At 57.4% G+C, this 26,322-nt stretch overlaps 1 protein-coding gene across 1 annotated transcript; it reads right to left on the bottom strand.

The window, feature by feature from the left end:
* Positions 1 to 716: 716 nt before the first annotated feature.
* COL1A1 (collagen type I alpha 1 chain) lies at positions 717 to 17,010 on the bottom strand. The gene is made up of 51 exons (XM_059907578.1): positions 16,764 to 17,010; positions 15,070 to 15,264; positions 14,909 to 14,943; positions 14,773 to 14,808; positions 14,583 to 14,684; positions 13,650 to 13,718; positions 13,371 to 13,415; positions 13,158 to 13,211; positions 12,923 to 12,976; positions 12,350 to 12,403; positions 12,179 to 12,232; positions 11,795 to 11,848; positions 11,663 to 11,707; positions 11,493 to 11,546; positions 11,334 to 11,378; positions 11,113 to 11,166; positions 10,765 to 10,863; positions 10,634 to 10,678; positions 10,438 to 10,536; positions 10,255 to 10,308; positions 10,003 to 10,110; positions 9,871 to 9,924; positions 9,505 to 9,603; positions 9,272 to 9,325; positions 9,087 to 9,185; positions 8,428 to 8,481; positions 8,173 to 8,226; positions 8,002 to 8,055; positions 7,849 to 7,902; positions 7,362 to 7,406; positions 7,172 to 7,270; positions 6,791 to 6,898; positions 6,250 to 6,357; positions 5,988 to 6,041; positions 5,720 to 5,773; positions 5,390 to 5,497; positions 5,249 to 5,302; positions 5,076 to 5,129; positions 4,775 to 4,936; positions 4,582 to 4,689; positions 4,320 to 4,427; positions 4,160 to 4,213; positions 3,947 to 4,054; positions 3,470 to 3,523; positions 3,248 to 3,355; positions 2,852 to 2,905; positions 2,452 to 2,559; positions 2,078 to 2,360; positions 1,778 to 1,968; positions 1,249 to 1,491; positions 717 to 1,133 (listed from the first exon to the last, which is right to left on the bottom strand). The coding sequence occupies exons 1-51, from the start codon at positions 16,864 to 16,866 to the stop codon at positions 987 to 989; spliced, it is 4,392 nt and encodes a 1,463-aa protein (XP_059763561.1). The 5' UTR covers positions 16,867 to 17,010; the 3' UTR covers positions 717 to 986.
* Between the last annotated feature and the right edge of the window lie 9,312 nt (positions 17,011 to 26,322).

Raw genomic sequence — 26,322 nt, 5'->3', positions numbered from 1 at the left:
AGGAACATTTGCTGGCCTAAGGTGGGGGGGGTGCGTTTCCACTTCCATAGCACCAGTGATTCCCTCCCCACCCCACCCCATCACAGAGATGTAGCACCTTTGATATAAAATGGGGAGCCCCTTCCACCCTGCCCCCATCCCGCCCCCCATGCAGTTGCCCCGGTGACACACAAAGACCAAAGACGAGAACGAGGTAGTCTTTCAGCAACACAATTACACAAGGAACAGAGCAGTCTCTCCCACCCAGCCGGGTAGCACGGGGGATTGGCATGTTTCTCAAATCCGACGTTTCTGCTCTGTCTTGGCCCCTCCTGACTTTTCTCCAAACCCGGTGGTGAAGGGCCAGTGGTGCCCCTGGCATACTCCCCTCAAAAACAAAGAGGGGTATGTTGCCGGGGCAACAGGGATGCCAGATGGTAAGGCTTCTTTGGCAGTCTGAAAACTCCGGGTCCCCCCAGGGCTTGGGGGTGCTGGGTGAAGGGAGTAGGCTGGGAGTGTGGGGGCCACTTGGGTGTTTCAACATTGCCTTTGGTTGCTGGGCAGACAATGTACTGTTTCCTGTGTCTTTTGGGGAGACTTAGATTCGGGGAGCAGTGGAGGGGAGGCCCCAAGAAGGCATGGAGAAAGGAGCAGAAAGGGCAGCGTTGGGGTGTCATAAGCCCAACGGGCAGAAAAGGACTTACCCCCACGTGGGTCTTCAAGCAAGTGGACCAAGCTTCCTTTTTTAAAAAGTTATTTATTTATTCTTTTTTTTTTTTTGGTAAGGTTGAATGCAGTTTTGGTTTTTGGTCATATTCAGTTGGTCAAAGATAAAAACTAAGTTTGAGAGATGAATGCAAAGGAAAAAAAATATTTTCCAAAGTCCATGTGAAATTGTCTCCCATTTTTTTGCCTTTTTGGGGGGTTCAGTTTGGGTTCTTTGTCTGTTTCCAGAGTCAGGGGCGAGTGGGTTGGGTGGGAGGGAGCCAGGTTGGGGTGGAGGGAGTTTACAGGAAGCAGACAGGGCCAACGTCGATGCCGAATTCCTGGTCTGGGGCGCCAACGTCCAAGGGGGCCACATCGATGATGGGCAAGCGGGAGGTCTTGGTGGTTTTGTATTCGATCACTGTCTTGCCCCAGGCTCCGGTGTGACTCTGGGGTGAAAGGGAGACAATGGGAGAGGGGTGTCACCAAGTGGCAGTGAGGGGGTGGGGGGACTGGGCCTGCCCGGAAAGCCAAAGCCCAGAGCGGGGGCCCTGCTGGACTCACCGTGCAGCCGTCGTAGGTGACGCTGTAGGTGAAGCGGCTGTTGCCCTCGGCCCGGATCTCAATCTCGTTGGAGCCCTGGAGGAGCAGGGCCTTCTTGAGGTTGCCAGTCTGCTGGTCCATGTAGGCCACGCTGTTCTTGCAGTGGTAGGTGATGTTCTGGGAGGCCTCGGTGGACATCAGGCGCAGGAAAGTCAGCTGGATGGCCACATCAGCAGGATCGGAGCCCTGGCCGCCGTACTCGAACTGTGGGAGCGGAAGAGCGAGGGGTGAGTGGCTGCGTTGGAGCCTCCAGTCCTGCCCTCTCTCCCTGGAGTCCCCTGAGAGCATCCTAGTGAACCTTACGTCCAGAGGTGGCACCCCTTGCCCCCAGGTACCCTGTGTTTGACCCCGTATCAAGCACCCAGGTCTCCTGCCTCCCAGCTGATCACACTTAGCAGAAGTCTGGTCCACCCAGGACCTACCCTCAAGCCCTTCTGAGCCCTGGGCCAGCCCATCTCCTAAGAGTGGCTACAGGATCGAGCTCACGTACCTGGAATCCGCCGGTCATGCTCTCGCCGTACCAGACGTGCCTCTTGTCCTTGGGGTTCTTGCTGATGTACCAGTTCTTCTGGGCCACGCTGGGCTGAGTGGGATACACGCAGGTCTCACCTGTCTCCATGTTGCAGAAGACCTTAATGGCATCCAGGTTGCAGCCTTGGTTGGGGTCGATCCAGTATTCTCCTGCAGTGGGGCAGGGTGAGATGGCCTCAGGGGAGGTACGGGATGTGGGCCCCTCAGGGCTCAGCCCCGTCGCGGCAGGAGGAGGAGGCACAGCTGGGCCAGCGCTTACCGCTCTTCCAGTCGGAGTGGCACATCTTGAGGTCACGGCAGGTGCGGGCAGGGTTCTTGCGGCTGCCTTCAGGGCTCCGGATGTTCTCGATCTGCTGGCTCAGGCTCTTGAGAGTGGTGTCCACCTCGAGGTCACGGTCACGGACCACATTGGCGTCATCGGCCCGGTAGTAGCGGCCACCATCCTGAGCCTTCTCTTGAGGTGGCTGGGGCATGAAGCTGAAGTCGTAACCACCGCTGGGAGGACCAGGGGGACCAGGGGGTCCAGGAGGGCCGGGGGGACCCTGCGCAGAGAGGGAGGAGAGGGGGGATTACCGGGGTTCAGTGCTTTCAGGGCTGGAGGGCCAGGGGCAGGCAAGGTGGGGGACCACATACAGCAGGACCAGCATCACCAGTGCGACCACGAGGACCAGGGGGACCGATGGGGCCTGGGAGACCGTTGAGTCCATCTTTGCCAGGAGTACCAGCAGAGCCAGGGGGACCCTGCAGGGAGGAAGTTGGTTGGAGAAAGCCTGCCAGAAAGCACGGGCCCACCCCAGCTCTGGCAGAGAAGCCCACAGCCCACTCTGCCTGGCTCTGGCTCCTCTGCCTCATTATGGCTCACTCCCACAGCTGGGCCAGGAAACTTTGTGGGAGGAAGCAGTGGGGAGGGGGAGGCGAGGGCTGCGTAAGGCTGTCCAGAACCCCTCTTCCCTTCTTTCATCCCCTGCTCCAGACCCTTCTCCAGAGAGGCGAGGGACCCGGGAAGAGCAGATAAATAGAAGACACAACTCACTCGGGGACCAGCAGGACCAGAAGCTCCGGAGGGACCTTGCTCACCAGGAGAGCCCTGAAGGAGAGATGTGAAGACAGTTTAGGCCGAGTGTAGGTCAAATGTGGCCAGCAACCGCCCCCTTACCAGCCACCTTGTTATTCTGGAAGTCTAGCCCCAGGGTGTCCATAGGCTGAGACCCCTCCCACGATCCCTCTTTGTGCACCCCTCACTCTCTCAGAGGCTACTTGGAAATACCCATTAGTCTTCAGACCCCAGTCCCCACTAGGGAGGAGAAGCATGGTCCAGAGAGGGAAACCGAGGCAAAGTGTCCTCCCCCATCACACAGCAGGACTTGGGGAGATGATAAAAGAAGACAAGATGGCAGCTGGGGGCTGGGGAGGGGCTGGGCATACTCACGGGAGGGCCAGGGGGACCCTGGAGACCAGAGAAGCCACGGTGACCCTTAATGCCTCTGTCGCCCTGTTCGCCTGTCTCACCCTTGTCACCACGGGGGCCTTGGGGTCCCTAGAAGAGAGATGGGGACAGGTCGTCAGGTGGAAGTTCTGTTAGCACTGAGGGGGTGCAGTCCACATCTGGACAAGGGTTCTGAGGACACAAGGGCCAGAGCAGGGCACTTACAGTGGGGCCGCGGGCACCAACGGGGCCAATGGGACCAGCAGGACCAGCGGGACCCTGGGGAGAGCAAAGAGAGCATTAGATCCTGGTCAGGGAGAGCCCAGCTGAGGGCTGGCACAGCCTGAGCTGCAGGTGACACCTCCCCTTGGCCAAATCCCTCTCTCCTCTCATCTTTTTCTACCATATCCATTCTCTCCTGACCCCAGGTGAATCTTCATGTAAATTCAGGCCTCATGTAAGCTGGGGCGAGCACCTGGGAACAAACCCCATTCCTCAAGGGAAACAGGACTGTCTGGAGGAGGGGTCTCGAGGCTGAGCTGTGGCTCAGTGTTTTCAGGGAGGCCAAGGGCCCAGACATCTTGCAAGGCCTCCTCTTCTCCCCTGCTTAGGTGAAGTCAGGTGTCCATCTGCAGACCCCTCGGCAGGCCTGGAGAGTCCCTGGCCTGAGCAGAAACGGTAAGCCAGGGCCCAGCTACTTACAGTCTCACCACGATCGCCGCTCTTGCCAGCAGGGCCGACGGGGCCGGGGGCACCAGGAGCACCAGGAGCACCAGGGGGTCCAGCAGGGCCGGTCTCACCACGGTCTCCCTGAGGGGGGAGAGGAGGGGAGGAGGGGAATCCGGGTCAGCCCCAGCTGAAAGGGCCAGGTGGAGCGGCGGGTGGGGCTGGGGCCCCAGGGTGCAGCCATCTTACCTTGGGGCCCGGAGAACCATCTCGTCCAGGGGATCCTTCAGCACCAGGGGCCCCCTGCGGAGAGCGGGGGAAGGTGAGCGTCAGCCAAGGGGAGGGAGGCTCAGGCCAAGGCCAAAATGGCCACACTGAGGGCACTGGCATGGGGCCGGCAACCGCTTACCTCACGTCCAGACTCGCCAGGGGGTCCAGCCAATCCAGGGGGGCCCATGGGACCAGGGGGGCCACGTTCACCACTTACTCCAGAAGGACCTTGTTTTCCGGGTTCACCCTGAGGGAGAAGAAAGAGTCAGGCCAGAGATGGGGTGGGAGAGGGCCTTAGGACCCGCCACCTCTGTCCTCGCTGACCCCAACACCCCCATCCTGCGCCCTCCAAGTCTTGCAACTGTTCTTCTCAGGATCCCTCAAGGTGAGGGGGCACTCACAGAGGGACCGGGAAGACCAGGGAAGCCTCTTTCTCCTCGCTGACCGGGCAGGCCGACCACGCCACGCTGTCCAGCAATACCCTGAGGTCCGGGAGAGCCGGGAGCGCCCTGTGGGGGACAGGGGGTGGTGAGGTGACTTCCAGTGGCCAGGGACGCTGCCCCCACTCTGGACCCCTCTGGAGCGTGCACTTACAGCAGGTCCATCAGCACCAGGGGCTCCTTTCTCACCAGCGGGGCCAGGGGGACCGGGAGGACCGACTTCACCAGCACGCCCAGCGGGGCCAGTCTCACCACGGGCGCCTTTGCTGCCTTCTTTGCCAGCAGGGCCAGAAGGTCCAGGGGGTCCAGCATTTCCCTGGATGGGGAGAATTGGGGCTGTCAGAATCCATCGGATTCTGGAGCATTACGGTGGCCGTAGTCGGGCCCACCACACTCCTGACAGCCTGTGCCCCGTACCCTCCCAGACTGGTGGAGTCTCCACCACAGACACTTACAGAGGGCCCAGGGGGACCGACTCGGCCAGCAGCACCAGGGAAACCAGTAGCACCCTGGAGAAGAGGACAAAGAAGCAATCAGAGGGAGAACAGCCCCTCACCTGGCCCAGCTGCCCCATCTCCAAACACAGGCTGGGGAGAGCCTCGGCAGAGAATCAGAGGGAGGTACTCACAGGGGGACCAGCACTGCCACGAGCACCTTTGGGTCCAGGAGCACCAACGTTACCCTGCAGGAGAGCACAGAGGCGTCAAGGCTGGGCCAGTCCTGGATCCAGCCTGCAGGCAGCTCGGGGCCTAGATGGCGAGATACTCACAATGGGGCCAGGAGGTCCAGTGGGTCCAGCAGCGCCGGGGAGACCAGCATCGCCTTTAGCACCAGCATCACCAGGTTCGCCTTTAGCACCAGGTTGGCCATCAGCACCCTGGGGGAGGAGGGAGTGTGGTGAGTGGAGGAGAGGGCTGTGCCAGCCTAGGAAGTCAGCTGAGGAAGGACAGGAACTCCAGGCAGGAAGATGCTTGAACAGGAGACAATCCCCCCTCCACCCTCCTTCTCTGAATCAGGCCAATGCCTCTGTCCTCATCCAGTCACTCAAGGCCCCGGGACCTAGTTGGAGATGGAAGATGAAAGGGATCTTGATACTCACAGGGGGGCCAGCGAAGCCAGCAGGGCCGGGGGGACCAGGCTCACCACGGTCTCCCTAGAAGAAAAGGAGGCAAATGGAGAGATGCCCTGATCTGGGGGAAGGTGGGATGGGATGGACTGCAGGGTGGGGAAGGAGGGCCTGAGGAGCACTCCACAGGGACCAGAGCAGGTGGGAGCCAAGGTGGAGGAGGGACAGAAAGAGGGCCAGGGGCAGTATGAAGGGAGAGAAGGGTGGAGTATGGAGCCTTAACCGGGTCTTCTGTACTTACGGGGGCACCACGAGCTCCAGTGGGACCAGCAGGGCCGCTAGGACCAGTTTCACCCTGAGAGGGAGGGACAAGAGGCTCAGGGTCAGGGACCCATGCTGAATACTCCTGGCAGGTAACCCAGGAGAGTCCTCCTCCCTCCTGGCCCCCCCACCTTTGGATCACCAGCTTGGAATGGCAGGAGCTGCCTCCCCTGCAGAGCTGTGCCCAGGCTTGCTGGGGAAGCTGTGTGTTAGGGAAGAAGGTGGGGAGGCAGCCATCTCACCTTGTCACCAGGGGCACCAGCGGGGCCAGGAGGACCAATGGGACCAGTCAGACCACGGACGCCATCTTTGCCAGGAGCACCATCAGCACCTTTGGGACCAACATCGCCCTAAAGACATAGGAAAGCCTGAGACTTCCAGTGTGGGGCAAGGAGGTGACCTATAGCATCCTGCTTGTGTCTGGGACCCCTCCCCAGTTTGCGTCTGCCCTGCCCCCATGTGTGCCAAGGACTCAAGATCTTTCAGGGGAAAGGTGTCTGTGTGGGGATTCCGGGGAACTTAGATTAAGAAGCTCCTGCTTTGTGTAGAGGGATACCTCGTCCGGGAGGCACGCCGCCCCCTCTTGTTGCCATGGTAACACATGGGAAGGGTAGGGCCTGGACTATAGGTAAGGATTCATCAGCCAAGAGGCCAGAGGAGAAGAAGGGAGGATTAAGGAGAAGAGGGAAAGACCCCAGGGAGTAGAAAGAGAGATGCTGAGGGATCTGAAGCAGAGAGAGATGGGAACCGCACAGGGTTCGAGGGAGGGGGAGTTCAACTTACTCTGTCACCCTTAGGGCCTGGGAGACCTGCTGCACCTCGTTCACCAGGCATTCCTTGAAGGCCAGGGGCGCCCTGGTTACCAGGAGCTCCAGGGGCACCAGCATCACCCTGTATGACAACCAAGAAGACTGGAGTGAGGCTTGGGGTCTCAGAAGTGGGTCACAGCTTTGAGCCCCCTCTTAATTTCTCCCAGGCTTGGTTCTGAGGCCAAAGACAAGTACTAGCTAAGAGGAAAGGCTCACAGCCCAGAACTTCAGGCTGCACATGGACCCCACCACAGTCTTGTCCCCCCATCCCTCCCCAACATCCAGCTGGCTTTGGTCACAGCCAGGCATCCCCCATCACAGGAAGGGTGAGACCTGGTCCCTGTGCTGCCCTTACCTTAGCACCATCATTGCCAGGGGCACCGTTGGACCCACGGGGACCTGCAGGACCGGAGGGTCCTTGCACACCACGCTCGCCGGGGAAACCTCTCTCGCCCTGGAAGGGAAGGACAGGGCCCATGAGGTGGCTCCAGAGACAGGGCCAAGCACGGGGCATGTTGGTGGAAGCAGCAAGAGGCTCTACTTACTCTTGCTCCAGAGGGGCCGGGGGCACCAACGTCTCCAGGAGCACCCTGAGCGGGAGGGAGGGACAGACAGTGAGCAGAACCCACCTGGGTCCTCCCAACTAGAAAACATTCTTGTCCACCTGGGGGCTTGCCCTTGGGGTCTGTGATTGGAGACCAATCCCTTCTCAGCACTGAACCGGGATTATCCCTCAACTCCTCGTGAATGTGTCACCCTCCCCAGACTTGGGGTTGAGGGAAAGCCAGAGTATTCCAGCAGCTCTAAAAAGAAGTCATCCAGACCAGCAGCCATGCAGCTCCTTCCAGATCCTATCATGCAGAGTTGCAGCTCTTTGCTCCCCTCTGTGTAGCACCCTTCATGATGGGAAGTCTTTCCTCGAGTCTAACCTTGATCCCTCTAGTTGATGGTTGTCTGATTAGCTAGGGGGGCTGGACTCTCCCTCTGTATTCCCTGCACTCCCCGTCTCTTCAGCTGGCTGCTACCTCTTACCTGTTCACCGGGTTTGCCTGCTTCACCAGGAGGACCAGCAGGGCCAGGGAGACCCTGTAGGTGGGAAATGGGGGAGGGAAGCGAGGGATTAGAATCTGGAAGAGGTGTTCCTCATGCCCCTCTCCCAACACGCTGACAGCCGTGAGGCCTCACCTGGAATCCGGGGGAGCCAGCAGGGCCTTGTTCACCTCTCTCACCAGCAGGGCCCTGCACGGAGGAAATGCCGCGGTCATGGGAAAGCTCAGGAGAAGGGGGACGGGGGCTATCTCCCCTTTCCTGCCCCACAGCACCCCCACCCCAGGCCTCCCCATCAGGGACACTCACAGCAGGTCCGGGAGGTCCCTGAGCTCCAGTTTCTCCGTCTTTGCCAGCAGCACCCTATGGGGAGAGAGTGAAAAAGGGGTCAGGGTGGTGAGGTGGGCGGGCAGCTGAGGAAGAGAGCACAGGTAGGGGGCCTGGCGGCTGGGGGTCCTGACACCCTGGGGATGGGCTGGAGCCTCCTGCATCCCTCCTGCAGGATGTAGGGGTGTGACATGGGCGGAGGCAGGGAGGGGACAGGGACCAAAAGGAGATACTTACAGCAGCGCCGGGGGGTCCAGGAACGCCTCGTTCTCCAGCCTTGCCGGGCTCTCCCTGTGGGGAGAGAGAGTTAGGGTTGAGGGAGCTGAAGTGGGAAACCGGGGCCTCCTGGGTCCCTCCCGTTTACTTCGAGTGGAATTTTTAAGGAGCTTTTTAATCTATCCGCTCTGGCCCCTGAGGAAGGCCTTTGCTGGCTTTGACTGCTCCATCTCTTGGCCTCTCCCTGAGCCCTCTCCTCCCAGACGACCCGCCCCTTAGGCTCCTCTCTCCACCCTCTTCCCTTTCTTCTCCCCGTTGTATGCCTTTGGTGACCTGAGCTGCAAAGGGCTTTCATCTCTTCTGATATCTCCTTTTGAACCTCAAAGAACCCACCAAGATTTGGGGCTGACTATCATGTAAAAGGCCCATCCTATCCCCGTGTGTGTGTGCTTGGGGGCCAACGATACTTATTTCCAGGGATAGAGCAATGGTAGTAAAGCCAGGAGAGGTCTCTCATTTTATGGAATAGGGAGACTGAGGCCCAGAGAGGGGCAACGAGTGGCTTGAGGCCACATAGCAAGTCAGTGGCAGAGCTGGCCCCAGAGCGAGGACTCTTCCCCCCACCCCCACCCTCGCCCCAAGTGTGTCTGTCCCTGTGATACGCCTCACTGAATACTCACAGCAGCACCTTTAGGCCCAGGGAAACCCATCACACCGGCCTGACCACGGCTACCAGGAGGGCCTGGGGGTCCGGGGCGGCCATCTTGACCAGCAGGACCCTGAGGATGGAAGGTACAAAAGTGGAGGTGAGGACAGAGGGTGAGCGGTCAGGAGACTGATGTAGGCCTGGGGGAGTGATACTTACAGGGGGGCCAGTTTTGCCATCAGGACCAGGGCTGCCAGGGCTTCCAGTCAGACCCTAGGGGGAGGCAGAGAGGTGTGAGTGGGGTGGGGGATAAGGGTGGTGGAAGACCGGGAGAAGGAGAGTGGAGGCTGGGGTGGAGGACATTCTAGAAGGTGGATCTGTGGTCCTGCTCCAGAACCCACATAGGATGGGCAGGGTCATGGGCCAAGCTGGGCAGAGGGCTGGGGTCTCACCTTGGCACCAGGCAGACCAGCTTCACCGGGGCGACCAGCTTCACCAGGAGAACCTTTGGGGCCAGCAGGGCCAGGAGCACCACGCTCACCAGCGGGACCCTGGTTGGGGGAGTCACAACAACAGTTAGGGTCTCTTTATCACGGGCGGGCCTCTTCTTCCTCCTGGGCTGTGGGTGGTGCTTTGAGAGGCATTGGTGGTGGTAGGAAGGTCAAGGTGAGGCTACGTGTGAAGAGAGAGGTCTGCAGCCGCAGTAGGGGCACTAATGACCGGGCGGTGGGAGTGGGAGGGGGTTGACGACATCTGGGAGAGGAAGGTGACGTCCAGGGAGCAGCAGGGTCAGCATCCCACCCGGGAAGAGAGATTACCTTGGGACCAGAAACACCATCTGCGCCAGGGAAGCCGCGGCTACCAGGTCCACCCTGTGGGAGGAGAGGAGGTCAGCGAGCTCACACACGTGGGCACCAGGCCGGCACCGGGGCCGAGAAGGGGGCACTTACACGCTCGCCAGGGGGTCCAGGCAGGCCAGCAGGTCCGGGTTCACCTCGGGTTCCTCGCTTTCCTTCTTCCCCAGCAGGGCCAGGGGGGCCTTGAATACCAGTGGGGCCCTGGAGAGGGCAGAGAGGAGGGGGCAGCCTGTGGTGAGGGGCTGTCCTGGCACCAGCTCCAGAGCAGGCTTGAGGCTGGCTGTCCAGCACCAGGGGCTCCCATTCCTCCTTGGACCTCCCCCAAGGGGCTGCTGGGGGACTTACGGGCTCTCCCTTGGCGCCAGTGTCTCCTTTGTTGCCAGGGGCACCAGGTTCACCCTGAGTGGGAGGAGAAGAAGATGAGTGGAGAGTGGGGATGCTCAGCTGGCCTGGATCTTCATGCTTCCCAGACAAGGGCCACATGAGCCAGCTCATGGGGTGGGGCAGAAGAGAGAGAGTAGTACTTACGCTGTTACCCTTGGGACCAGGGGGGCCACTGGGACCCTGGGGTCCAGAGGGGCCTCGGGCACCCGGGAAGCCAGGAGCACCAGCAATACCAGGAGCGCCCTGCGGGAGGCAGAACAAGTTGAGCCCGGGAGTGGCGGGCACAGGGTGGGTGGAAGGTGGGTACCAGGGGCGGCTCTGAAACCTGCAGGATACTTACATTGGCACCTTTAGCACCAGGCTGTCCATCAGTACCAGGGTTTCCCTGTGACACAGAGAGAGATGAGTGAGTGACAGGCAAGGACTCTGAGTTAGGGAGACGCACGGGGGTACTGAGGAGGTGACACTTACAGCAGGGCCAGTAGCACCAGCAGGGCCAGGGGGGCCGGGCTCACCACGCACACCTTGGGGACCTTCAGAGCCTCGGGATCCTTGGGGACCAGCTTCACCCTGGATTGGAGGAAAGAACATGTCAGGAGCCACCCTGGGAGTCCAGCCTCATGTCTGGATGGCAGGGGGTGAAGGGCCATGACAGGAGACCAAGAGTCAGGACTCCAAGATCAGAGAAGGGGACCCCAGGACAAAGGTGTTGGGGACTGGGCTTCTCTCTTGATTCTGGGTCCCTCTGGTTTGGGGAGCAGGGAGATGCCCACCCCTTGGCCTGTGGGATCTCTGCTCATTGGAGGGTGGGGGTCTCACCTTAGCACCAACAGCACCAGGGAAACCAGGAGGACCAGCGGGGCCAGTGGGACCCTGTGAATGAAAGGGAGATGTTAGTGAGAAGGAAGATGGCAGCTGCAAGTCACACCCTGGGACGGAAGAGGTCCTGGGGTTCAGTCCTGCCCCTGGTATCAGACCCAAGAGCTGACACTGAGACCCCTCCGCAATCCCAGGCACTGAGGTCTAAGGGCTGTACTCACAGGGGGTCCAGCAGCACCAGTAGCACCATCGTTTCCACGAGCACCCTGCAGCAGAGAGGGGAAAGCCCCGGTTACATTCACTGAGCACTGGTCAGTCCCTTAACTCCTGGGGAACCCCTTCCAGAACCTGGAGTCCCCCAAGGGGCCAGGAGTACTTACAGCAGGGCCAGAGGCTCCAGGGCGACCTCTCTCACCAGGCAGACCACGGGGGCCCTGACAACAAAACCAAGAGAAGCCAAGTGACACAGGAGACACACGCCTCTCCCCAAGCCCCCATCTTGCCCCTACATCCTGTTCCCTCTCTTCCTTCTACAACTGGACACACTCACCATCTGACCAGGAGCTCCATTTTCACCAGGGCTACCAGGCTCACCCTACAGAGCAGAGAACAGAGTTAGAAATTCATTCATGGTGGGACTGCAGGGGAGGTGGAGGACCATGACAGTCACACAGCCTCTTACCTTGGGACCAGCAGGACCAGCATCTCCCTTGGCACCATCCAAACCACTGAAACCCTGAGATAGGAAGAGGGCCAAAGTGAGACCTTGTGGAGACTGTGGACAACCTTGACAGCCACCCAGACCTGAGGAGGAGCCTCAGGAGGTCAGCACAGCTGTCTCCCTGAGTCTGAGCTAGACTAAACCCCAACTGGCCCAAGATCTCACTCCATCCCTTTACTGGGATTTCTTTCCCAATGGAGGGAAGTTCTCTTTGATGTCTACTCTCTATCCCTTGGAGCTTATTATAGCTGCCACCCACCATGATGCACATCAGGATCCTTTGGGGAAAGGGCTGGAATGCGATGCTGGGACTTTGGGAACTTAGATGACACAAAGGGGACTCACTCTGTGTCCCTTCATTCCAGGGAGGCCAGCTGTTCCGGGCAATCCCCGAGCACCCTGGAGAGAAAAGAAAAGGGCAAAGGCAGGGCTGTTAGAAGACACCACTGTGGACACAGCTCCCAAATGAAGCCCAAATGCAGCAAAGCCTGGAGGCAACCACACCATCCTGCTCACCTGAGGTCCAGGAGGCCCGCGCTCACCAGGACGACCAGGCTTTCCAGCTTCACCCTGAGAGAAAGAGAAAAGGCCATCGTGCCCGTGCCCCCTGAGTTGGAAAAGTATGGAAGGCCTGGGTCTTCCTGGGGTTGTTGAGGGTCAGGCTTAGGGCCCCAGAATCTTATCTCAGTTTAAATCTACCATGCAACCCTTGCTTGAATTTTGCGTCCCTCCAAAGGAATTTCTGTTTATTTCTGTCACCAGCATCTTAATCTCACCACGTGGAGTGAGAATCTGAGGTGCCCAGAGTGGTTAAGCCTAGGGAAGCCATTCACATCAGGGGATGGGGTTGGGGACTGCTTTAAGGTGACTGGGGTGAGGGGAGGGACAGCCACCTCTGTTAGGAAGATGCGGAAACATCCCAGGAGGCTCCTTGTTCAAGGGCAGTCCCATGCATCAAGGAGAACATGCCCTCCTTTCTCTGGGTATCGCCCCCAAAGGTGGTGGGGACACTGGGGTAGAGATTACAGGGACCTAACACATGGAGAGGTGGTGGGGGTCAGATGGTATCTCTTTACCAGGGCTACTTACATCATCTCCGTTCTTGCCAGGGGGGCCAGGGGGACCACGGGGACCCATGGGACCCTAGAGGAGACAGGAAGAGAGGATGTTAGAATGTCCAGGATAAGGAAAAAAGAAGGGGAAGGCTAGGATTGGAAGAAGGAGGTAAGAAAGACCCCAGATGGTGGTCCTTCAATAGGAGAATCCATGTATTTGTAGAGGGAGTGTGTATTTGCATAGAGAGTACAAGTTGGGGAGCACTTACTGAGGCTCCAGGCTCGCCAGGCTCACCAGGGGGGCCTTGGAAACCTTGGGGACCCTGGCAGACAGGGAGAGAGGGGTGGGGTTAGAAGAGCAGGTCCCTGCCAACCTGTCCCCCATCTCACCAAGAGATCTCTGAGCACCTTCCCTGCCCTCAGGCCAATCCTCTTTCCAAAAGCCTGGAGCCCAAAGCAGTGTAGACATCCTGGATACTCACAGGTGCGCCAGGGGGGCCAGGGAGACCACGAGGACCAGAAGGACCCTACAGAAGAAAAAGAAAGGGAGGCCATAATGAAGCCTCTGTAGGAAAGGTTATCTCCCATGGTTCCCGTTCAGACCACCCAGTTGCCTTGCATCATCTCTGGATTCTGAGGTCCCAAAGATCTTCTTGACCTCCTAAGTTATCTATGCCACCCCATATCCCTTCCCTGGCCTATCTTCTCTGGATCCCCATCTGCTCTTCTTCTGTCCTCTACATCCCTCGCTGGTGACTCACCATGGGGCCAGGCACAGAAATTCCTGTTGATTTCTCATCATAGCCGTAAGACATCTGGGGAGCAAAGTTCTAGAAGAGAGAGTGCGTGAGAAAGCAGGGTCAGGGCAGTGAGTTGAAAGGCAGAAGATATCACCAGTAATGGGACAAACTGATATCATGTGCCTCCTGATGTGACGCACTATGCAGGACAACAACATGACCTGTGGCACAGCCCTGCCCAAAACATATCACTGGAATGTAATCATGGAGACACATCCAACAAACCCAATTTAAGGGACAGTCTACAGAACAACAGGCCTCTTCAAAAAATTTCAGTGTCGTAAAAGACAAAGAAAGTCTGAGGAATGTTGCAGGTGAAAGGAAACTAAAGAGACATGACAATTAAATGCAATTCATGATCCTGGCTTGGATCCTGGAACAGGAAAAAAAAAAAAAAAAAGGCTATAAAGGACATTATTGGGAACATTAGTGAAGTTTGAATATGGACTGCATATTAGATAATAAATAGTACCGTATCAATGTTAAATTTCCAAAATGTAGTCATTGTGCAATGCTCATGTTAAGAGAATGTTCTGGCTCTCAGAAAATACATGCTAAAGTATTTAGGAGCAAAGGGACATAATACCAGCAACTTACTCTCAAATGGTTCAGAAAAAAAAAAAACAAAACCCCAGATAATTATATCTATACATAGAAACTGATAAAGCAAATGTGACAAATCGTGAAGGGTATGTGAAAATTCTTTGCATTATTTTTGCAACTTTTCTCTCTTTTTTTCCCTGTAAGTTTGAAGTTATTTCATACTATGAAGTATGCCATCTGCCAAAACAAACAAACAAAAAAACCCCAACGAACTAAAAACCCCGCGGTGGGGGTGGGTGGGAGTGAGGTGGCACATAAGGCCTTCCACGAATGCCTCGACTCTCCACTTACTCCTCCGAGGCCAGGGGGTCCGGGAGGTCCTGGGGGTCCGGGGGGTCCGGGAAGTCCAGGTTGTCCAGGAATGCCATCTCGGCCAGGGGGGCCAGCGGGTCCCTGCAGCGGGAGAGGGCGGGCCGGGTGAGCGCAGGCCAGGAGCCACGCCCACCTCCAGCCACAACCGCCGGGAGAGGGCACCGCTTACCCTTGGGCCTCGGGGGCCAGTGTCTCCTTTGGGTCCCTATGGGGTTGGGGCAGAAGGAACAAGAGAAGCCGGGTTAGAGAAGGAGAACCGTGAAGAGTCCTGGGCGGGGTGGCGAAAGTCGAGGGCAGAGGATTACCTCGACTCCAGTGGTTTCTTGGTCCGTGGGTGACGCTAGGGGGCGAAGAGACGCGGCTTAGAGGCAAGGTTTGCTCCAGGTGCTCCCGGCAACAGCCGCCTCCCCTGCGCGGCGCAAGGGAGAGCCCCCGCCCCCGCCCCGGCCCAGGCCCCGAGCTATACCCTCGCCTTCGGGGCAGACGGGGCAGCACTCGCCCGCGGGGACTTTGGCGTTGGGACAGTTCTTGATTTCGTCGCAGATCACGTCATCGCACAACACGTTGCCGTTGTCGCAGACACAGATCTGGCAGGGCACGGGTTTCCACACGTCTCGGTCATGGTACCTGAGGCCGTTCTGTACGCAGGTGACTGGTGGGACTGGGGCAAGAGGGGGAGATGGGGGCTGTCAGAGGCGCGCAAGTCCTCCACCTCGGGGCTCCAGGTACCCCAACCCCACCGTCCCTTCCCCTCGGTCTTAGAGGCACATTTAGATTTTCCTTTTCCCGCCTCTCCTTTTTTTGCCTTTTTGTTTTTCCTTTCCCCAGATCCTTAAACGCTCATCTGCTCCTCATCAGCGCCAGTGACAGGGCCGAGGCGCCTGGCCAGGGCGGCTATAACTCTTTCCAGTTCTCAGGAATTTAAACAAAGCTTTAGGCCGAGATTGCTTCCAACTCCAACCTCAGACCATTTGCGCTGAAGCCAAGTGAAATAAAAAGCCACTGGGTGGGAGAGTGGGGGGTGAAGGAGTGGGAAGAGAGGCTCCCCAACCAGAGGGCAGGCTTGTGGGGCGTGGTTTGGGTGGAGACAGGAGGAGGGGACGGAAGGAGAGACAAGAGGTCTAGCCCGGATCCCGCCCCATTCCCGGGGCAGGTGGGATGGCGTGGGCGGGGCTAGGAGGATGGGGGAGGGGCTGATTGGCGTGGGATCCCGCCCAGAGACTTGAAACGTACCGTAAAAGTACGATATGCCCTAACCTCCAGCGCCCAGACATCTCAAAAGGCCTCTCTCAGTGACAACCCCTGTTTCCCAAAGCCAGCCAGTGCCTCTGGGTCACTCCTTAGCCAAAGAACCAGAAAGTCCGCAAATAGTAAATTAAGTTAGTTAACCACGCCCACCGCGGATCGTCTACCCAGACGGCCACTAGGTGGCGGGCGACACTAAGCAATTTCCCCCGACTGGCTACTTCTTCTAGAGACGGGGCTACCCTATCTCCAACTTTATTTTCCAGGTCTAGAGGTGGGGTCCACACCGGGCAACAATCCCGGTCTTCCCGCTCCGGCTCCTGCGCGGGGAAGCGCTGGATAAGGAGGCGCACTGCCCAGTGTAGATCAGCAGAGGGCGCAAGGACTCTGCCTGGCCAAGTCCGCGCCGAAGAATCTCGTCCTTCAACCCGCCCACGCTCCGCGCCCCCTCCCCCGCTCCGCCCAGCACCTCCGCGGCCCCAGGAACATTGTCTAGCCTGCAGAGAGGGTAAACAATCTTTCCTTATGAATCATCTCATAGCCTTTCTGATCACTCATAGCTTGGGCTCCAAATTCCCAGCTCGGCGCCCCCATCCCATCTTCGACGTACTTTCCCCCAACCCGGCGTCCAGACCCCATTTTCCCCGCAGTACTTCACAGTGCGCGCTCAGCACTCCTGTGCCAACTCGAGCCGTGCAGCATCCTGCCCTCTCACTCCTGGGGGGCATTCATCTACACCCCGACCCAGAGCGCGGTCCCTTCTATCCCAGGGCGCCGAGGACGAGCCCTCACCATCTTCCTTCCATTCCTGAGCCTCCGGGGCATCCCGAGTCTCAGTTTAAGTCGCGGACCCCTGGGACCAAACGCAGGGCAAGATACCAAGCAGCCCTAGACTCCCAAAAGTTTGGGACTTACTGTCTTCTTCTTGGCCTTCTTCTTGGCCCTCCTCTTGGCCGTGCGTCAGGAGGGCGGTGGCCGCTAAGAGGAGCAGGAGCCGGAGGTCCACAAAGCTGAACATGTCTAGACCCTAGACATGTAGACTCTTTGCGGCTGGGGTGGGGGTTAGCGTCCGCTCATGCGTGGCCTCACACTCTGCGTGCCTCCTGCTCCGACCCCGAGGAGAAACTCCCGTCTGCTCCGACCACCGGCCCGGGTCCCTTTTATACCATCCTGATGGAGAGCGGGGAGGAACCCTGCCCCTGGGAGAGGGGGAGCCGGCTGCCCGTCCCCCAGCCAATCAGAGTTGCCTGGCCCGGCCCCCAATTTGGGAGTGAGAACGGAGAGGGGGAGGAGGAGGGAAGGGAAGGGAAGGGAGTCCACCGCACATCTCCCCCCTTCGCAGCTCTGCCTCCCCAGCCCCCCAGCCCAGCCGGGGCCAGAGATGATGCCGCTGGGATGCGGCTAGGTCCTCAATATAGTGTGCGCTAAAGAGTGGGTAGGGGCGCCTCTTCGGCTTTCTTCCTGGGACCTCCGACCTGGGGGGCGGAACTGGAATTGGGGAGGTGGTTAGGGAACCTTTCAAAGATGGAAGGATTGGGGGTGATTGGGAGAGAGTCCTGCTGGCCATGCCTCATTCACGCTCCTGACATCATTGGCGAGAGCTGGGGGATGGGTATGAAGAGGCCAGCTGGGGACCCCTCTAAAGCAGGAGAACCTAAAAAAAAGATGTGCCTGTTTAGGGGTGTCTTCTGGTGTGGCTGGGGTATGGAACTTAAGAATATTTGGGGAACAAGTTAGAGACTCATTTGTAGATATTAAGGATCAGATACTTGGGGATGGGTGCTAGCAAGAGGGTTTTTATTTGAGGATGTCAATTCTTCTGCCATGCCTGAGGCTCCAAGATGAACTAAAATGCTCTCCCCAAACCTCAGCATGATCGAGAGAGATGGGGTGGGGAGGCTGAGGCACTGGCTGAGAAATTTGACTATGCGGTCTCTCCAGAAGGAAGCTTTGGTGTTGAGTGATGGGGGCAGCAGGGTGGTGGTGGGAAATTGCTAAAACTCTTCCACCCCGGGGGGAGTAAGTTTGCATGGGGAGGGCTGTGGTCACTGGCGACTTAGAAAAGGGTCTTGTGTTAGGGTCTGTCATGGCCAGTGGCCAGGCCCTGGTTAGAGACCCTTCTACCCGGCACAGCCAAACTGGAGAGAACTGTGCTGGAGAGCACTTGACCAGAGAGAGGGTTCTCCTTCTGGGGGCTGCATAAAGCTCTGTCTCTGTCTGTACCTGGACTCAGGGTTGGGGACATATGGGAGAATTTGGGTGTCTGGGGGAGACTTGCCTTGGGAGTATGAGATGCGATTGCAGGTGAGTGACCTTATTTTAGAGGATGTTTCCCACTGCCTCACCTCTTTCCTGAAAACCCAGGACATTGCTCTTTGTCCCTGGAACCAGGAGAGAATCATCTATACCCTGAAAGGCAGTGGGGACCCCAAGAACAACAGGATATATTTGGAGGAGATGCCTCCAGAAGCCAGTGTCCTCCCTTCTCTATGTCCCAGCCTCCTAACAGTGCTCGACCCCAACCCCAATCTATCCAGGCCCCTGATCCTGCCAAAATCTGTGGACCCAAGAGAAGGCAATGAGGATCACTTTGCAGAGCCCCATCAACTCCAATCCCTCCTGCGCAGCTCCCCACCCCCATCACTCCAGAGCTGCAAACGTGGAAGTGGGGAGTCCCGCCTCCCCCAAACCATCCAAGATTCCATTGCCTCCCCCCGCCCCTCTCCACGCCCTCCCCCAGCTGCTTTTGTGCAACGAAGGCAAAGGAAAAAAAAGACCAAGAGGACAGAAGGGGAGGGAGCCACGTCGGCTGGCCGGCTGGCCGTGGGCAGCCAGGATGAGCCGTGCGGGTGGGGCAGCAGAGGGAGACTGCAGGGGCTATAATTAAAGGGAAAATATAGAGTTTCCAGAGAGGCAGGGCTGGAGACGGCAATGGAGGGACAGGCCTTCATCAATTATCCCCACCATGTGGCAGCAACTTGTGGCCCAGTATCTGCCCCCATCTGGTGCCAGCTACTGCAGGGCAGGACTGGGGGCTGAGGTGCTGAGATGGCAGTTCCTGCCCCCTCCAGTGTGGGTCAGGGACAAGGAGCACCCCCTCCCTAACAGGGGACACGAGTCCTGCCCCTCAGAGTGGTCACCCCTTTGGAATGGTTGTCTGGGGTGGAGAGTCACAGGCTGGAGGTGAGGGTTGCTGTGACCTGCCCACCTCCCTGCTTGCTGCGTTTTTGCAGCCAGAAGTACTCCCACCTGCAGCCCCCTCCCCACATGCTCCCTGTTCAGGCCGTGCTCACTTGACCACCTTAAAGGAGATTAAGACTCAGAGACGTGTACTGGGAGTTGCTACATCACGGGCCTGTGGTTCTGAAGAATGTTTAGGGACCCCTAGGATTGGGGGGTGGGCTTTGTGCGTATGGTGTGCGACAGCCGTCACCCCAATGTCCGATTTCAGACCTCCATCCCAGGGGTGGCGGGCAGAAGGTTTCCAAGCATCCTTTACACGTGGCATAGAGCTGAGGCCCAGGGCCTCCTCTGCCACTTTTCGACTTGAAACGCTTGGCGGGCGCCCAGCCCCAAGATGTGTCTTTAATTTCTGCAGCATGACAGTGAGAGGAAGAATGTGCTTGGGGTCTCCTCCCAGCCTGGCTGGGCCTCCTTGGCCAGAACTGAGGGCTTGAGACTTGTGGGGGGGAGGAAGGAGAGCAGGAGCTGAGGCCGGAGGGGGAGGAGACGCCACCTCATCTTTAGGAAACTCTGAAGCTCTGGCTTCTTGTGGAATGTAAGACTTTGTCTGGCATTTGGAGTGGGGGGAGCAAAAGCCAAAATCTCCTCCCCCCCACCCCCAAGAAATGGTAAAGTCATCAGCACTTAGGGAAAAAAAATTCCTCAAGAAGAAAAACAGAAGGAAGAAAGTGCTGAGCTCTGAGTTCGCTCCTTCTCCAAATTTCCCCAAGTGCCCTCCCTCAATGCGCCTGTGCTCCCCAGCTCCCCCTCCCCCCGGAGCCCCTCGAGTCCCGGTCTGGACTGCATGGTGTGGCGTAAAAGAGAAGAGGCAGCCCAGGTGTTGGTGTACCTGGTGAGCAGTTTGGTCAGCCCTTTCCAGCTCTCTGGTCCCCTGCTGAGGTTCCGTTGCCCTCCTTCCCTGATCTGACCCTCCAGAATGCTCTTCTGCCCCAGACTGGTGATGGAGAGAGGGTCCCTGGGAGAGGGGTTGAGGACAGAGAAGGGGAGGGGGTGTAAGAGTGAGGCTGCAGTAAAGAACTTGGTCTCCATGTGTCCCCATCATGGAGCCCACACGGTTCGTATTGAGGATCCCTGCAGGCAGAGCTGGGGACAGACCCCAGGAGTGGGGGGTTCTCTCTTCTTCCTTTTCCTCAGCATTGCACTTTCTGGGTCTTTTGGTCCTTAGATTCCAGGCACAGCTTTCTATGCCTCAGCCTCAACCCAAGTCCTTTGGCCTGAGATTTCCCTTCATCTCTTCATCCTTTCCAGGTTTAGAGGGGAGATGATGAATTAAGTTTGTCCGTGTTGAGTGTTAGGTGCCTGTGAGACACCCAGTCAGACACATGGAGGGAACCCTTAGGTATCTGAGTCTGGAGTCCAGAGGAGAGACAAATGTGGGACCCCTGCCTCCATAGGGTGATGGTGTGGATGGAGTTATCTCCCGAGAAAGTATGGAGGGAGGAGATATGAAGGGCTAGGACTGAGCCTTGAGGACCCTCAGGGTTTAAGGGTTGGGAAGGGAAGGAGGAGCCTGCACAGGAGATAGGACAAGAGTGGGAGAAGCAGGAGGGCAAGGAGGAGAGGATTGAGGGTGTCATGTATGCAGGGGGAAGATTGTTCTAGCAGGAGGGAGAGTTATATGTTGCAGAGAGACTTAGTATGATAGGGAGTAAAATGGTCACTGGATTAAGCAACATGGCAGTGATTGGTGCCCTAAGTGTGAGCTGTGTTGGTGGAGTGATGGACAAGGAACCCGGACTGGAGCCGGGTGAGGAGTGAGTGGGAGGCCAGGAAATGGGGTCAGAGTGCAGACAACTCAGAGGAGGAGTTTAGCTCTGAGGGGAGGAGAGCTTGTAAGATGCCTCATCCTCCCTCCCTCCTTCCTTCTCTTTTTCTTTCTTTTCTTACATTCCCCCACCCCACTCTTGTCTGTCTTTTTGTCCCTGGCCTCCCTCCTCTTTCTTTCTCATGGGACTCTGCTTCTTTCTCTGTCCTTCCTTCTCTGGAGTTCTTTTTCAGGGTGACTTTTTCGATCTTCCTCTTCTCAAATATCCACATCCAGTCCCTGCCTTCACTTCATTTTCTTCTAGAGCGAACCCTCAGTCCATGCTCTTAAAGAGAAAGCTTTATTTCGAGTCCTGCAGATCCCGTCACATTCTCCAGGGCCCCCCAGGCCAAGAGGGGGAAATTGGGGCAGAGGAACCAGGGAAGGAGCTGGGACAAGCTGGGAGAGAAGGGATGGGGCGTGGTCCTTAGGTGACATTAGGGCTCCCCAGGCCCACTCCAGCCCCACCAGGTTGCAACCAGGTCCCAACTGAGAATAATGTGCTGGATGGGGATGTTGTCAGCCTTGGGGGCCACAGTCCTAGTGTCCACTCTTGTGATCACAAGTGAGGGGTCAAAGCCCATCTTTCCTGCTGAAGTGTGAGCTCCCCAGGCAGGGACCTGTCAAGGTCATCATCAGATCACTGGACCCATTTGCAGTGTCTGAAGGCAGAGTCAATTCTTGTTAAAGGCTGAGTGAGTGAATCAACTGAATTGTTATTTTCCCCTTTCTGGCTTGGTTCACTTCTGCCCTTGTTTTATCCCATCCCCTGCTTCTTTTCTTTTTTCTATTCCTTTATCTCCCCCCACCTTTTAACTTTTTTCCTCTTCACATATTTTTCTTCTTTTTCTTAGTTCTTTTCTTTCTCTCCTCTGCCTCTGTCCCATTGGCCCACCCCTCCACCACACACTCCTTCTCCCTCCCTCTTTTTTCTCTCATATTCTCTTCTGGCATCTCTGGTGCTCCATCCATTCCTGGGGGGTGGCGGCTGTCTCCTGCGGGCATGCACTCCACCAGAGGAGAGAGCTTCAGCAGTCTAGGAGGGGGGGGATCAAGGGGAGTAAGGCTTGCATCACCACCGGCTGTCTGGTTGAAGTGTTCAGGGACTAGATGCAAAGGTTTCTTTGACGCTTGGATTTGAAAAAAAAAAAAAAAAAAAGAATGAAGGGGCAGCCTGTGTGAGCCGGAGGCACCTGTCCAAATCCTGATCTTCTTCCTTCACCTCCACTCCCATCTTCCCACAAGTAATCCTCAGCCACAGATATCAGGTGTCTTTCCTCGTCTACATCAGCCACCAGTTCTTCCTCTGGGCAAACCTGGGATTCTGGAGTTTCCTGGATGGGAAGGTGAGAAGGGGTGGATCCCACTCTGCTCAATTGCACCACCTCTGGGCAGAGCACCCCTTTGGACAGAGTCTGGCTTGGACACAGGAAGGATCCAGAATCATTCATTTAGCATCCTTATATGCCAGGCACTTTGCTAGGCACTGAGTGCCCAGTGCTTATGTCTAGTAGAGACAGACATGAATGAAGTCATGTAAATAAACATGTAATTGCAACTGTAAAGGTTAGGAAGGAAAGGAACACAGAGCTCTGAGTGGCAGGCATCCCAGGCAGGAGGGAGCATGGCAAGTTCTAGATGCTAATAAAATCCAGAGAAAGACAGTGTGGCTGGAGCACAGGAAGCAAAGGCCAGGCAGGCCAAAGAAGCCACATCAGGAGTTTTAGTCTTTGTCCTTACAGCTTTGGGCCCCAGTAGAGGGTCTGAAGCAGGGAGGGTCACAATCAGGTCTGCATTTGTCAAAGGTCACCATGGTCACTCAGGGGAGCAGGCACTGAAAGATGGCTGTGGTGGAAAGTGTCTACAGCAGGTGCCCAGGTGAGAGCTGATGAGAGTCTGGACCAGGTGGAAGAGGATAAAGATAGAGAAGGGGACGGATTCAAGAGGGGTTTGGGAGGCAGAATTTATAGGCATTGGGATTAGATTGGATGAGGGAGTGTGGTGGTGAAGAGCAGGGATGACTCCTGTTCTTCTGACCAGAGAGACTGAATGGTATGGTACCCTGGAAGAGAGGAGGCTGGACGGGGACCCTGTTTAGGGAAGAAGATCCTGAGATTGGTGCCTATTGCAGACACTCTAGTCAATTCTATTCAGTGAATGGTTACTGCAGACCTCCTGGGGCCAGCCTTGCACTGGGGAGAGCTCTGGGACAACAGCTTCTGCCCTCAGAGAGTTCAGAGTCAGCAAGGGGAATAAAATAAACCCCAAAATGCCTCTCACCCGAGGCAGCACTGGCTGTGTGATCTTGAGTAAGTTACCTCATTTCTCTAAACCTCATTTCCCAATCTGTGAAATAGGGTAGTAATAAGACCTCCTTATCCAGCAAGGTAAATGGAAGCCTCCAGAGAGCTGCAAGGGATGATGAGGATGCCAATGGGAGACAAGGGAGGTTTCCTGGAGGAGTGTGTGCTTTTGAGCTGGGCCTGGGAGGGTTTGAAATGCAAGGTTGGAATGGGAGGGAAGGCATCGCCAAACCTAGGAAGGCTGACACACACACATACAGAGAGAGAGAGAACGCACCTTGGGCAGAGGAAATGTGGAAGAGAAGGCTATAAAAGATAGGCTGGGGCCAACTTCTAGAGGCTTGGAATTCAAGGAGAGAAATTCATAATCAATTTGGGGGCCATAGAGAGCCTGTTACTGCTTTTGAGTAAGGTATGGTAGTGAGCCTTTTGCCAAGGACTTGTCCAGAGAACCGACACCTTGACAGCAGAAGAACTCAAGTTAGAAGGCTGGGGCCCGTGGGAGGAGGAGGAGGTGCAAGGTAAGTGAGCGAGCTTTGTGGATCTCGGGTCAACAAGAAAATATGGCTTGGGCACAGGCAAAGAGGTAGACCAGATGACCCCTCCAAAGTTGGTGTTCAACTTCCACTAGATCCAGAACCTTATAGTTTCAAGGTGGGAATATCATAGAACAATAGATGTTCAGTTAGAAGGAAACTTTGAGCTCATTCTGCCCTGTCCTCCCTTCTTTGCACAGAGGAGAAAACCAAGGCCCAGAGAAGGGAAGTGACCTACTTAAAGTCACACAGCTGAGATTCAGGGATTAGAGGCAAGATCTCTGCTATACTTCAAGAAGGCGGTGGGGTGGGGGGGGAGCGTGGGGGGCAGGAGCTGGAGGGGCCAGGGAAGCAGCTGGGATTGGGGGGTAGGTTAACATGATACAGGGATATGATACGGGGATCCCACCCAGACCTGGGGTTGGGGGGCAGGGCAAGAGAGTTGCTCCCCAACCCTACACTGAGCCATGTGGCTAGAGGGGGAAGGGAGCATGGTGGGCAGGGTGGAACTGCCACATGGAAGATGCTTGATGTGAACCATCTGGCCTGGGCGGAGTGTGGGCTGCAGAGAGGGGAGGAGCAGGAGATGGGAAAGAGGCCATGGTGGGCGGGTGGACGGCGGGTTGGGTCTGGGAGTGGCCTGGCCCAGAGGCCCCTACCTTCCAGACTGCTGCAGCCCAGATGCCTTCACAGCCACGGCCTGGCCTATCCAACCCGCTGACCTCATTCCCAGCTCCTCTCCCTTGCAGGCCCCCCTCTGCCTGCCACGTAGACTGAAGTCTTTAGCTGCATCTTCTGCTGGCGAGAGGAAGAGCAGAAGGACACAGGCCCCTTGAGCCCAGAACTCTGCCAGGTCAGGCAGACCTGGGGGAGCAGTTGTATTCCCTGTGCCCCCAGACCACTCTGGGCCTCAGTTTCCCCTCCCAAACCAGAGGCCCGTAAATGGAGGGGAACATGACGGTGAAGCAAGTTGGAGTGGGCAAGAAGCAAGGGAGGTCACTGAAGCCAGCCCCCTGCTTCCTCAGGACTGGAGGTATAATTCTCAGACCCAGGAAGGGATTGGGCAGGACATGTTCCTCTTCTCAAACGGTTCTCAAGAAAGGGAGTTTCCTGAAGGCCAGGTGGGGGCGTCTTCTGTTCTATGGAGGCTCCATCGCTCCTGCTTGTAGAGAGTGGGATTTATGGCCAGGATGGCAGTGGAGAGGCACATTGTCTCCCCTCCCTCAGGCACCTCTCAGTGACCTTTCCTTCAATCCTGGCTCCAGGCTGCAGCCTCTCCTGGGCTCTGCCTCTTGACCTTCCGCCTTCCCCTCGCCTCCCCGCCCCCCAGGTCCTGGGTCCTCTCCAGCTGCCCCAGCTGAACAGGGGGCTGTCCCGCTGCGGCTGCCTCTCCTCAAGGCGTTCCGGGCCTGTGAGTCATCGGGAGTGTCTGCTCTGGCTGTAGCGTCCTCGCCGGCGTGGACCCTCTTTCCCGTCCTCCCCCAAACGAAGGGCAGGGGGAGCCCCTCCCAGGCAGGGGGCTCTGGAGGAGGGGGAGGGAGGCCCCGTGCAAGACAGCAGTGAGGCCCTGCTCCGCCAGTGCTGGGAGGAGAGGCTTAAAGGACTCCCCCAGACTCCACCTCGCACATCACAGATCGAATTTCTTGTCCTTTCTCCCATCTCCCAGGTGGGGAAACAGGAGGGGCAGGTAGGGGAAGGCCAGGACTTTGGTGGGCTTAGGCGGCTCCTCTCCTCCATTTTAGGGCTCAGCTTTGCCAAGCTGGGAAGCCCCCCAAGCTCTTTCTGGAGGGCCCTCCCCACATTGGAGGCTGGGTCTGGCAAGAGAGCTAGAGCGAGGCTGCTGCCACTGCCGAGGGCCCCAAGGACGACACGGCCCCGCTGAGCTGGGGAGTCCGCGTCTGCAGGAAAGGAGGGGGCCGGTGCCTGGACCCTTCCCACAGGGCGCCCGCACCCTGCAAAGCTGCCTCCGGCCCCCTCCTCCTCTCCTTCCTCTCCTGGGCAGCCCTGTCCTGCCTCCTTCTCCAGCCTGAAGAAACAGCTGGGGGTGGAGAGGAGCTGGAGGGAAAGGGCTGGAGTTAGAAAAGTTTCCAATCCTCTCCTTTCCAAATGTGTCTGCTGCCCCCCACCTTCCCCCATCTCCCTCTCAGCCCTGGATTCGTTGTCTAGAGACCAGGGTCTAGGACCTGACTTGCCTAGTGACTTTGGGCCTTTTTTCACTTCCCACTGCTGAGCCTCAGTTTCCTCATCTGTAAAATAGGAGTGTGGTCTGAAAAAGTCCCTGCTGGTGAGCTTGGTCTACGATTCTCTTCCCAGTCAGACACTCAGGCACGCACACATGCACTCACCTGTACCCACCAACTCACGTGGGTCTCTCTCACACACACTCATTCACACACTCAGATATACTCCCCTTTGCACGTGCACATGGCCTCCTGCTTACTTTGGGCGCAGCAGTCCCCTACATCTCTGACAGCCGCTTCCTTCCCTCACTCCCATCACACCGCCCCTGCCTTCCTGCCCCTTTGCAGTCTCTCCTCCTGATGTCACTGGCAGGGCAAGGGCAGGAAGGAACAGTGAGATACGAGATT

This window comes from Balaenoptera ricei, chromosome 20, assembly GCF_028023285.1.
Source record: "Balaenoptera ricei isolate mBalRic1 chromosome 20, mBalRic1.hap2, whole genome shotgun sequence".
Classification (NCBI taxonomy): domain Eukaryota; kingdom Metazoa; phylum Chordata; class Mammalia; order Artiodactyla; family Balaenopteridae; genus Balaenoptera; species Balaenoptera ricei.
Note: the sequence above shows the minus strand (reverse complement) of the source record. Positions and strands in the feature narration are given on the sequence as shown.